Raw genomic sequence first — 13710 nt, forward strand, 5'->3', positions numbered from 1 at the left:
GTAAGTAGAGAAGTGCAGTCCAAGTATTAGTTTTGGGCCAGTTAAAGTTAACTTTAAACATCTCCCTACAATCTTAATTTAACAAGTTCCTGCTAACTAAAGCCACTGTATTTATGGAAATCATTACAACAACTGTAAAAAAAAATCAGTATACAGTTCAAGGCAACGCTTTGTCATTTTGTCATTAGATCCTTATAAAGAGTGCTTTTCCTCGAATTCCAATATAAACTGTTCTAGGAAAAAAAAAAGTTGCAGAGATTGGAGACATATCACTGATTTCACAAAGAAAATGGCATGGAAATGACAAATGTGGAAAAAAAATGGGATCCTCAAAATAAAAAACTTTCTACACCTATACCTCTTACATTGTGAAAAACTAAAATTACACACTGAAATACATTCTTCATTAACAATGAATACCTTATGTTTTCCTCTGATTATCTGACATCTGCTGTTGTTTTTAGGCTTTATAATGTTTAAATTTCATCATGTATGCTGAATTTTGACACCTTCATCAAATTGTGTTCAAAACAAACAAACAAAAAAGTATGTATAGTGTGCTTAAAGCCAATCAGTTTTCTTACAAATAAAAAGACACTTAAAACTGAAGATTCCAGTGGTACTGAGGCAGCCAGCACATGGCCTGCAGGAGTCTGCAACAGATGCTGTCTTAGGGCTGAAAGGAGAAGTGGACACATGCCCTCATCCCTGACACAGAAGCTATACTTGCAAATGAAAATTTGGTTTTCTCCAAGGGAGACTCGTTGAGAAAATAAACTACTATTGTGGGTTGACTTCATGCCCAGCTGTAGATGGTCAACAGAAAACAAACTCACTGGCATCTTTGGGGTTTCCTTGCCTCGTAATGTTGTGTCAGGGACATATATATATGTCCTGCAGGTCCTTCGCATATATATGATAGCTTTCAGTTTAATAATGTTATAAGATTTCTTTTCTTAAATAATTTTATTTTTTCTTATCAGTTACATTTTATTAACTCTGTATCCCAGCTGTATCCTGCTCCCTCATTCCCTCCCACTCCCACCCTCCCTCCCTTATCTCCACCCTGCTGCCCCTTTCCAAGTCCACTGATAGGGGGGGACCTCCTCCCCATTCATCTGATCCTATTTTATCAGGTATCTTCAGGAATGGCTGCAAGGTCCTCCTCTGTGGCCTAACAGGACTGCTCCTCCCTTGGGGGTGGGGAGGTCAAAGAGTCAGCCATTGAGTTCATAGTAAGGGGAACAAGGACTATTTCTAACAGGAACTCAATGTTATAAGATTTCTAAGTGTGCAAACAAAAGGGTCTCTGTGTCTGTTTCCTGTGCCTTCTCTTAGGCTCTATTTCTTCTCTTTGTTTTGTTATATTCTGATGTGTTAGGGTTTCCTGTTTTGGTTTGTTTGTTTGTTTGTTTTTTGGTCCATCTTATTTTACTATTATCCCTTAGAAGCTTGTTTGTTTTCTAATGAGAGACAGAAAGTTATTGAATCCAGATAGGAGGGTGTACGATGAGGATCTGAGAGGATCAGATGGAGGGGAAACAGTAATCAGGATATATTATATGGGAATTTTTTCAGTTAATATTCTTTTTTTAATTTTTTATTAATTACACTTTATTCATTTTGTATCCCCCCATAAGCCCCTCCCTCCTCCCCTGCCAATCCCACCCTCCCTCCCCTTTCTGCATGAATGCCACTCCCCAAGTCCACTGATAGGGGAGGTTCTCCTCTTCTTTCTGATCTTAGTCTATCAGTTCTCATCAAAAGTGGCTGCATTGTCCTCTACTGTGGCCTGGTAAGGCTGCTCCCCCCCTCAGGGGGAAGTGATCAACGAGCAGGCCAATCAGATTATGTCAGAAGCAGTCCCTCTTCCCATTACTATGTAACCCACTTGGACACTGAACTGCCATGGGCTACATCTGTGCAGGGGTTCCAGGTCATCTCCACGAATAGTCTTTGGTTGGAGTATGAGTCTCTGGGAAGTTCCCTGTGTTCAAATTATCTTGTTCTGTTGCTCTCCTTGTGGCATTCCCGTCCCCTCCAGGTCTTACTATTTCCCACTTCTTACATAAAATTTCATTCACTCTGCCCATCAGTTGGCCATCAGACTCAGCATCTGCTTTGATAGTCTATACTGCAGAAGCTTTCAGAGGCCCTCTGTGGTAGGTTTCAAGGTTGTTTCCTGTTCTTTTTTAAAATAAGAATCAAAGCAGTTGGACCATGTGTGATCTAAGCATTTGGATGCTGAAGTAAGCAAATTGCAAATTTGAGTCCTGGGTTAGACAGCAAGATTCTACCTCAACAGCAAAGCAAAGCAAAACAAAACAACAACAACAAAACAAAACAAAAAAGAAAACAGGAGAGAAGGCAGTAATGGGAGGCAGTAATGGGGGAAATCTTCAAAAGTACAGAGTATCTGGGCTTGTGACTGGGCAGAGCACACATGTGTGACTCGGCTACATGATGGTGGCAACTTGAGTGCCTGGGACCTTCTTTAGTTCCTGCTCATAAACAGCTATCCTCTATGGGCCATCCAGATAAAGTACAAAGCATTTATTTGTTTTTGATTGTTTTTTTTTTAAGTTCTTTGAAGCCAAACAAAAGAAATTCTTTTCTGTATGAAAAAAATAATAAAATGTTAGGCAAAACCCAGCAACTGACATCAGACTTAATTTCGTATCTTCATTGACAACTTGTGAATACACAGTAAGGATTTCTTTCCTACAATCATCATTACTTTTGGAACACTTGGTAACATGAGGTCCAGAAGTCTTTTTTTGCAGGTTGTTCTTAAATGCTGGGGACTATAGGGGATTTGTGAACTCATGAATGTTTTGTTTTCCTAATGAGTCACAAGTCTCAGGAGCACCACATAAAAGCTCTGTATCTTTCCACACCCATGATTATAGGTTCTGGGAAGCTAAGCATGCTCTGCTTTAGGATAGTGATAGTTTGTGATATTAGATGAATATTGAACATACACTTGAGCCAAAAATATTAATTCAGTACTTGACACAACCTGTGTAAGAAAGAAGATATTTCTTTGAACATCATAATAATTTTATGTTTCATGAAAAAGAAACCAAGCAGTTTATAAGAACTTTGCCTCTTGTTCGGGACCCAGGTAAGTGCCAGTTTCATTTATGACAACAGTATGACATCTCATTGAAGGACAGTTGCTGTAACAATTATGTGCACTCACATGCAACATCTCAGCTTTACCTGGGAGTATTTGTTTCAATATTCTGTTCAGCAGCTAACGTCTCCCTATTTGTTTTCCCATCGTCTTCTGTTACTTTTTTATTACTGGGTCACACAATCTAAAGGAATGATTCCCAGTCCAAATTTAACCAGCTGAAGTACAGAGAATGTCCCTGGGAATTCATGACTTTGAAGTTTTGATTTCCTAAAGTGTTTCTATAGAATGTATTTACTAGGAAGCTGTGTCTTGTACATTAGGCTACATATGTCTCCAGAAGAAACAAGCAAGGAGAAAAACCAACATATCATCCATTGTGAAATAGAAATTCTTGCTTTCTTGTTTATCTTGAGACAATTATCTCAGATCATGAGGAGACAGATCATTAATCCATCCACCACAACTATCTCTTCTTTGTTTCCTTCTGGCCTCAGAAGTGCTAGACAAAGTACACCTTACAAGATAAAGGGTGTTCAATATCACGGTTTTTCTAAGTCCTCCTGTACAGTGCTTGTCATTTCCAACTTCACTCTAAACTTCCAAAGTCAAAAATGCATAAAAGCCAAATAGTCTCAAATGTTAACATATTTTCATCACTTGCACTTAGGTGAAGAGTTTTGAATTAAGAAAAATACACAGATTTATATTCGTCCTTCCGACCTGATATATTTTCACATCTGTACACTGTATGACCATATTGAAGTTTCTAAGTATATATTAAATGTTGATTACTCTTTTATATATTGAGTATTCATACTCATGGCTCTGATTTCTCATAGGGATTTGTATAAAGTTGTATTCATATTCTCACTTCACATAAAATTAATTAAATTACTTGCCCAAAGTGTCAAACTGATCAGCAATGAAATTTGAAATGAAGCCTTTATTGATGCTGAATATATCCATAATTTCAACTTTTTATTCTAATTTGTATTTTTGTTGCCCAAAAGACATGGGAGATACTGAGATTATGAAGTTTCCAGCTACAGTATTCGGTGATTTTAATACACATATGTTCACTCTGGCTGTCTATGAGAGTACTATAGAAATGCTCATTTGAAATCACAAGTACTTTACTCTGATTGGCTTTATTCTTTGTCTTCATAGATCATCATAAGATTATATTGTGGGAAGTATAGCTCAAAACTATTCACACAAGTGCTTCTTTCATTGGAAGGATACTTTGGAAGAATGTTTTTACATTTTTCCCCAAATACTTAATATTCCTTTTGATATGTTCTGTTAAGGCCAGGAACATCTATTTTCCATTAGGTTAAATTCTGAAATAAAATACTCTTTGTTGGAATTGCTCCCTTGCTGCTTTAAGCCTGTCTGGGATGAGCTTCATGCTCAGGATGTTCATTACAAAGGGACACTATGCCTGTCTTCCTGCTGTCCAACTTCCACATCATGTAGAATTGCCTTTTCAGGTATGCTTTAGAAACATGGACCATCCTTTGACACCTAAATTATTTATATCGACAATCTCATCCTCTCAGGTTTGTGGTTAGTTAGATGATAAGTGTCAGATGATAAGATATTAATTATCTCTTATGCAAAACCAGTGAAAGGGTTGTTCTGTAAGCATACACCCTCTACTCAAGTTCTGAATCTACTTTTAAATTGTCCTAACCTGGATTTCTACATCAGAAATATATAAACTGCACTCTGACAACACAAACAGTCATGTAAAATGCCTCCATAAGAAAAGCATTTCATATTGGAAAAGGGTCGACCCACTATATTTTGATGCTCTTGAGAGAAGAAATCACGCACATACTTTTATTTGTTTAGATCCAGGGTTAAAGCCATTGGGAGCATCAACTACTTGAAGGGTCAGGTTTATAGTAATAGTATTCTTTTTAGCGTATATAGGATCAAAAGCTACTGTCTTGTACTGATTCTCCATTGGTCATATGGATTTCATAAGTGACAGATCTTTATCTTATGATTAGGGTACTAAGGAGTTGATACTTTTGAGAATGATAGAGTAGTAGGAAACTCTCCTTGTGAATCTTGGGGCAACTGTTACCATAGAGAGCTGTGCTTTATCATAGAATACTGGGGAATCAGCTGTATCTCAGCCTTTACTAACACATTTGGGATCTGAAAGCTGTTGGGTGAGTACTACTGGTCAGAGATATTTTCCTTCTTGGAGTAACTCCATGTTTTTACTCAGGTACCTGTCTAACTTCCCTCCAACCAGAGACTTAAAAAAAAAAAAAAAAAAAAAAAAACAAACAACAAACAAAAAAAACCCAATTTTCAATGTTGTGGGGCTGAGAATTCATTTCTTGTTTGTGTGTATTTTGAAGATAAATGTATATAAAGAAACTAGAAAAAAAAAAAAACCCTGCTGGACTCTTCCACAATCTTCTCCACCTTTTATTCTAGCTGTTTTATTGCTACTACTACTACTGCAACTACTACTATTATTATTTTTTTTGTTTGGTTCACTTAGATTGTTATGTGTTTTTGAGAAATTATTGAACAAGAACTCAGGTTTTTACTATGCCTATGTAGCCAAAGCTGAGCTCAAAGCCACAGCAATGTTGTTCATATCCATGAATTGTGTAGCTAAATGCTTGAGCAAATACACACCGAATTTCTGATCTTCACCTGTCAGCAAATGTTCTTTCTCTTCATAGGTCAAAATTGTTTTTGCTGCTAAATACAGGAGACAAATATTTTAAGTCAGTGAGGAAGCACTTTATTTTGTAATCAAAATTCACAACTGGCTTAAAGAGAAATTTGAAAGTAATACATTAGATGTTCCTGGACAGGAGATGAAAACACCCTTGACACTTTTCTAATCTATTTTTGAAGCTTTGGCTACATTCAGAAGAGGAGTACAGGTCTTCCATAATGTAACTTTTTTATATGAGATCAGGGATATTCATTGTAGTATGATAGCAAACCTAAGTCTTATTTTCCATTTTCACAGAACTCATCAAAGAATGGGCACTGGGAATCATTCCACGGCCGCTGCGTTTGTCTTGGTGGGGTTAACACAGAAGCCAGAGCTCCTGCTGCCCTTCTTTCTCCTGTTCCTGGGCATCTATGTGGTGACAGTAGTGGGGAACCTGGGCATGATCCTGCTCATCACAGTCAGCCCCCTGTTGCACACTCCCATGTACTATTTCCTCAGCAGCTTATCCTTCGTTGATCTCTGCTATTCCACTGTCATCACACCCAGGATGCTGGTCAACTTTCTTGGGAAGAAGAATTTGATTTGCTATTCTGAGTGCATGGCCCAGCTCTTTTTCTTTGTGATCTTTGTGGTGGCCGAAGGTTACCTCCTAACTGCCATGGCATATGATCGCTATGTGGCCATCTGCAAGCCATTGCTGTATAATGTGATCATGTCCTCTAGACTCTGCTCACTGTTAGTGATGGTTGCTTTCATCCTAGGTGTTTTGTCTGCCTTGGCACACACAAGCGCTATGATGAAACTGAGTTTCTGTAAATCCTACATCATAAGCCATTACTTCTGTGATGTTCTACCTCTCCTCAACCTCTCCTGCTCTAACACCCATCTCAATGAACTTCTCCTATTTATCATTGCCGGGATTAATACCTTGGTACCCACCCTAGCTGTTGCCATCTCCTATGTCTTCATCTTCTGCAACATCCTTCACATCGCGTCATCTCAGGGCAGGTCCAAAGCATTTGGAACTTGCAGCTCTCATCTCATGGCTGTGGGGATCTTCTTTGGGTCTATCACCTTCATGTATTTTAAGCCTCCTTCAAACAACTCCCTGGAGCAAGAGAAGGTGTCTTCTGTGTTCTATACCACAGTGATCCCCATGCTGAACCCATTAATATATAGTTTGAGGAACAAAGATGTAAAGAAAGCAATGGGCATGCTCTTGGTAGGAAAATAAGTCTTACTTTTGGCAAATAATAGATGGGAGAAGTAAATTGTTCTAAAGAAAAATTTTCTTTCTATTAGTTTTTATTTCTCTCTTGAACTATACAGCATATCTATGTTTGTGGTACTGAGATTACTCTCAGGGTATCCTGTATATTATTCAACACTATACCACAGAATTACATCAAGAATCCATATTTTAAAAAATGCTTTACCATGTATTGTTGATTCAGTTTTCCAATGAAATGGAAAATGATTTTGTAAAGTTAGGATCAGCGCTTTGAAGAAAACTACTTTTTCTTTTATATATATTAAATGATAAGTCAGATTTTTCTCTAACTTGACTCTTCTCATCCTAATATTCAATAGTTGATTCTTGAAACCTTTGTAAGTCTAGCTCAGCAATAGAGGGTTTGGTCCCATGAGCCCTTTCACTATCCTTGAACAACTGTGAGTTATTCTGTTTTGTGTAGGCTCAGTAAAAGAAGGTACAGGCTTTTTTTTTTTCATGACTACAATGACTGTGTCATATTTGGATTATATAATTTTACTGCTTTCTTCTTATCTTATAGCTCTTACATTCCCTTCTTCCCCCTCATCTGCAATGTTTCTTTAGCGTTAAAGGAGATAGTAGTACAAATGAGTTGCTTAGGCTTCAGACTTTATATATCACTTATGCTTAGCATCTTATAAAGCCATGAGTCTTTTTTTTTTTTACCATTGTTCAGTGTAAACAGAAGCTTGTCTCATTAATGTTGAGAATATATTTTGCCTAAAGGTATAAACATAAATATTTATGAGGCAAATTGGAATTAGACCTATTTGGAGAATCATTAGTAATAATTTCTAATCATAGAACTGATTGATAGAGTACTTATGGAATCTGAGAGCTGGGACACACTCTCTTCATTGTGTCATCAATGTGCTCATAAAACTCCAACACATAGTTCTAACCCCAAGGACAAAGGTGTTCCTGGCCATAACCAGGGGACAGAAACATGTATAGACAGTGTGAAAAAGAAGATTAATGTGGAAAAAGAGGAGTATACAGAAGAAGAAGAGAGATGAAATTAAAAATAATCAAAATGCAAAATGCATCATACACATGTATAAAACTATCAGAGTACAAATTTTATTTTAGTTTTTGAAAGAAAAGCTGAAATGTGAGAGGTAGTGAGCTACTCACTAATATTTAATCTTTATAAATATGGAACTGGATTGTGGACCTATCCATTAATCCTTGAGAGAACAAGACAAATGCCCAAGAAAATTGAAAGGAACACAGGAAAAGCACTTGTAGAAAAGATTGGCAGTTTCTTCTGTAGCTTCTGCTCAATGTGGTTTAACATTTCTTTTTCTGTTCAGAGTATTCACAGTCCTTGATTTCCATTTACCTTTTGACTTTTCATGAGTCAAAAACTCCTCATACTAAGACTAAGAGAAAGTAAAGGAAGTATATACCCTTCCCATCATGATTTATTATTAAATATAAATTGTTATTCAATTAGCAATTGTTATTCATGTGCTATAAGAAATCCCCAGGAAGTGTAAAGATGAGGAAAGAAGAAAAACATTTATTTTTAATTGCAGACAATATATTAGCTTACTCCCAAAGCCCTAGAGAATCAGTGATAAGCCAGCCCTGATGAGACCTGAGAGGATAGGGTCAGATAGAAGTCCTCCCCTATCAGGGGACTAGGGGAGTGTGATAGGGGGAGAAGAGGGAGGGTAGGACTGGTAGGAGACAAGGGATGGGGATACAACCAGGATACAAAGTAAATAACTTGTAATAAACAAACAAACAAAGTAGCCTAAAGTTTTATTAAGATGTTGAGAGATAAATTAATACTCAGAATTCATTAGGAAATTTATCTAGCTACAAGACATAAACCCAACTGTAAAGCAATGAGGAGACGATAGAATAATATATGTACATGTACTGAACAAAAAGAGTGAAGGATTTATCCGAGGGAAATTCTCAAATATGCCCAAAAGATACAGAAGTAAAGGGTGAAAGGGTGAAAACTTAATGCTTGAATAGAAAGACTCAACATTTACATATACTAGTTTTCACAATTAATTTACAAACTTTTATGGCTCTAGATAGCCATTTTTTACTTTAGAGAAACATCATCATACACAAACTTATTCATGAGAAGTTGAAGCACATGAAACTGCACTTATGTAAGAAGAATAAAGATTGGTTTTGACAATTATAAATTTTAGAATTATTTCTGCACTCAAAACAACAGTTGATTATGTTCACAATTCTTATCTTGACCTCAGTTCATAAACAATAGCTGATTTTCATATTACCACAGCATACTGGTGATTGGCATTTCTATCATGTCATGTAAACAGATATTTTATTAATATGTGCTTAGCTTTGCTTTATCCAAAATAATTATTTAAATATTTATTTATGAAACCCTTTTTATTGTTTGGAATACTATTTTATGGACTTATCAGTTATTTGCTTAGTTAATGGTGATCAGTCAGGGTATTTTATTCTGTTACAAATAAAGTTTCTATTAGTTCCATATTGCTCTGATTATATATAATTTAATTTAAAGAAATATCTAGATAAAAGACCTATAAATTATGCTAAGTGACCTCTTAGTCATTCATCAAATTGCTGATCTGCTTCTGAATGAGGTAAAATTTAAAACTGTAACAGTTATGGATAAGAGTTACAGTTGTTCAGTTTGTTAAAGGATAAACTTGATTTCATTATTATGTTAATTTTAACAATTTTAGTATATGCATATTTTACATTTTTTAATTTGTTTTCTTCAGTGAAAAAGATATAAAACGTGCTTTCATGTTCTTAGTGTTCATTTGTTTCATTATTTCAGTTGTGTTGTTATAGATAACACTGATAAAAAATACAGCAAGGGAGGAGTTCAGCCAGAGGACCTCACTCCTATCTGATGAACTATTGGCTATGGATACGATTTGTAATAATTAAGAACAATGAAGATTTATTCCTCTTTATTAACGAATAAATGTAATACGAGTAACATGCATGACTGTTATTTTGCAAAAAAAAAAAATGTGTTGTTATTCCAGTTAGAAAATTTTACATAAGAATTCTTATTTTTACATTAATTTGGGAGAATATAGATCCTTGAGAAAAGCTCAAAAAGTGGGATCTAGGTTATTGGCTTGATGTATCCCAAAGCCTTCATCTAAATTTTTAACAAAGGATTTTTTTTTAATTTTATTCTTTTCTAATCAGTTACATTTTATTAACTCTGTATCCCAGCCGTATCCGCTCCCTCATTCCCTCCCAATCCCACCCTCCCTCCCTCATCTCCACTGTGCCCCTTTCCAAGTCCACTGATGGGGGGACCTCCTCCCCATTCATCCAATCCTGTTTTATCAGGTATCTTCAGGACTGGCTACAAAGGATTTTTAACAAAAATTAAAAAAAAAATATTTAAAGAGAAATACAGCACCCAAGTTACAGAGGAAAAACTAATGCCCATAAAAATTTGTGACAGAAAAAGTACAATGATTCACTTCTATGTACTAAATAGTACTAAATAGACTAAGCTCTTTGCACATGCTACAAAACCAAGCCATTTTCTTTGAGACCTACATGAGGCAACTAGGACAAAAAGGCCTTAAACAGAAACTTGTCATGTCTAGGATCTACCAAGTGTCAGTACTGGTTCCCTTACACTTCATTAATCAGCATTTTGCCTCCGCTTTCACCATCCCATCTAGTGACCAAAAACTGCATAAATACTTTTTTTGTTCAAAAAAGAAAAAATGTTGCTTGTATCATATTTGTTCTTTTAATTTTGCTTTTTGAAAATATTTATTTTTGATATTACATTATTATTACATTTTATCCTTCTCTTTTGTCTCCCCAAACTCTCTTATGTGGCCCACCTTGATCTCTTTTTAATTCATGGCCTCTATTTTTCATTATTTTTTTTCTTACATAGAGCTAGTGAAGTCATGGATCTTGGAAGAGAACTTGCAACTGTCATTTTAATACACCACCAATATATTTAACTATATTCTACATAATTTTCCTTATACCCACAAGCAATAAATGTTCCTATAAAGAAAAAGAATACAAATTAATTTTAAAAAGAATGGACCAGAGATATGGTTCAGAACCCAGAATCTACTTCAGGCATCTCAAAAATTCCTGTAACTCTGGCTTCAAAGGAGCAGAGATTATATTCTGGACTACAAATAATACATGCACATACACAGAGTACATACACTCGCATAGATGTAAACATTCCCACAGACCTGCATGATAGATAGATAGATCGACAGATAGATAGATAGATAGATAGATAGATAGATAGATAGATAGATAGATAGATAGATAAGACAGGGTCTCTCCTTGTCTATCATTGATGCACATAGCGGGAAAATAAATCTACAGGAGAACACACATGTGACAGCTTTTGTGTAAGCAAAGTGTCTGAAATGACAAATCAACTTGGCCTTTTAAGGTCATGCAGGTGTGCTGACAATTCCGACTCCAAATTCATTTTTTCTGGAGAGGAAAACCAATAGAACCTGTCTTCCATTCAGCAAATGTCCCTGCCTACTATGTCTAACTTACTCTGTTTCATCCATAATAGCACGATTGGGTCCCACCCAGTGGTAAGATTTCCACTGACTTAGTTATGTTTCAGAAGTCACAAATGGATAGAAAAGCCATGTGACTGAAATGCTTCCATTTCTATCAAGAACCTCAAGACTTTGAAATTAGAGCTTACTTATTGCAGATACTTAGGGAGATAATTAGAAACTCACACGCTGATGAAGAAAGAGTAGAGTAAGGAAGAAGTGAAAGAAAAGTTGTTGAGAATAGAGCATAGGTCAGGCAAAGGAAAAGAAAGTTCCAGGTAATTTGCCAACTGGACAGAAATAATTTTTGCTAATAAAACAATTTATTAGTTCGCGTTGAGTAATTTGCCTTTGATCTTCAAGTGTTCAAAGCAGCGGTGATATCTGCATTATCCATTACACAGAAAGGACTAGCTTTTTAATATAGTATGATTACACTATTAGGATATAAGTCTTTATTACTTTTTAGACATAATTGGCACTTGCTGTAGCACTTTCTTCAGAGAACATTTTACTTCCTTATTTCTCAGGCTATAGATCAAAGGATTCAGCATGGGCGTGACCAGGTTATTCAAGACCTGAACAGCTGCATTAAGCCAGGGGTTGGGGGTGGGCTGGAGGTATATGAGGGCCACTGGCATAAAGGCGAGAAGGATGGCAGTGAGGTGGGCGCTGCAGGTGGAAAAGGCTCTATGCCGGCCCTCAGCAGAGTGGATCTGCAAAATGGAGCAAAGGATGCAGCTGTAGGAGGTGAGGATGAGGAGGAAGCAGCTGAGAGGCATCAGGCCCACGCTGATGAGCCCCACCATCTCCAGAACTGATGTGTCTGCACAAGCCAGCTTTAGCATCACAGGGATGTCACAGAAGTAGTAGTCCACCTCACTTGGGCCACAGTAGGGCAACTGGAAGGTGAGAGCGGTCAGAAAGGTAGCCTGAATACAGCCAAAAAATGATGTCCCTATAGCCAGGATGGCACACACTTTGTGGTTCATGATTATTGAGTACCTTAGTGGATAGCATATGGCAACAAAGCGGTCATAGGCCATCACTGTGTACAGGAAACACTCAGTACAACCCAGGAAATGGTAGAAGAAGAGCTGGCACACACAGCCGGCATAGGAGATGGCTCGGCTGTGACCTGAGAGGTAGAACAGCATCTTGGGAGAGCTCACAGAAGGGAAGAATATGTCACACACTGAGAGCTGGCACAGGAAGAAGTACATGGGCGTGTGAAGCCGACTGGAGGAGACAATCGCGAGGAGTATGAGCAAGTTTCCCACGAGGGTGAAGATGTATAAAGACAAAAACAGGACAAAGAGCATGGTCTCCAGACCCTCTGTGTGCGGGATGCCCAGCAGGAGAAACTGAGTCACCACGGAGAGATTCCTCATAGCTTGGTGAATGGCTAAACTGTAACACTGGCCTCCAAGACACAAACCCTGAAGTCAGCCCAGGGATTTCTCTCATGCATATTTTGTTGTTCTTGTTTTTGTTTGTCTAACAAACACCCTTATGTTATGGAGGCAGACCTACAGTGAGGAAAAACAATGTGAAGACAGTAAACGCTTATTAGTATAATTACAAGTATAATATAAGTTTTTGCTGCGTTGTACTAAAGTCCAACCTTGATTTGAACTTGTCATAGAGCCTGTTTTGCCGAAGATTATATTTAGGATTTTAGGCAGAAAACAATTTTATTAACAATTTAGCTAAGCAAAAGGAAGCCAACAGAAAAAGAATAAACTCCCAAGGAACAACCCCATTCATAAGAGAGAGTCTCCTTCCTTCTTCTTTGCTCTCTTGTTTAGTTCAAAGTTGAGTTACAGTTCTAGGGCTGAGACTTTTTGGGGTGAATTCCTGAGATAACTAAAACACAAGTGGGAGCGTTCTTCCCCAGGGCAGAGCACACCAATTGGTTATGCAATAGGAAACAGTCAGCCTTGAAAGCAAAGACGCAAGTAGCATCATACAGATGAACCAGGCTGTATTTAGGAATATATATATATATATATATATATATATATATATATATATATATATA

At 37.0% G+C, this 13710-nt stretch overlaps 2 protein-coding genes across 2 annotated transcripts; one reads left to right on the top strand and one right to left on the bottom strand.

Annotated features, from left to right (window-relative positions):
- The first annotated feature begins 6156 nt into the window (after positions 1-6156).
- On the top strand, positions 6157-7083 carry LOC129687597 (olfactory receptor 8D1-like). Its single transcript, XM_055622058.1, has one exon. The coding sequence runs from the start codon at positions 6157-6159 to the stop codon at positions 7081-7083; it is 927 nt and encodes a 308-aa protein (XP_055478033.1).
- A 5044-nt stretch (positions 7084-12127) lies between these two features.
- On the bottom strand, positions 12128-13060 carry LOC129687596 (olfactory receptor 149-like). The gene has a single exon (XM_055622057.1). It carries the CDS (start codon positions 13058-13060, stop codon positions 12128-12130), a length of 933 nt encoding a protein of 310 aa, XP_055478032.1.
- Between the last annotated feature and the right edge of the window lie 650 nt (positions 13061-13710).

This window comes from Psammomys obesus, unplaced genomic scaffold, assembly GCF_907164565.1.
Source record: "Psammomys obesus unplaced genomic scaffold, mPsaObe1.curated_primary_1811, whole genome shotgun sequence".
Lineage (NCBI taxonomy): Eukaryota > Metazoa > Chordata > Mammalia > Rodentia > Muridae > Psammomys > Psammomys obesus.

Excerpts from the sequence above, each read along its gene's own strand:
- LOC129687596 (XM_055622057.1), bottom strand. The coding sequence starts at position 13,060 with ATGAGGAATCTCTCCGTGGTGACTCAGTTTCTCCTGCTGGGCATCCCG.
- LOC129687597 (XM_055622058.1), top strand. The coding sequence starts at position 6,157 with ATGGGCACTGGGAATCATTCCACGGCCGCTGCGTTTGTCTTGGTGGGG.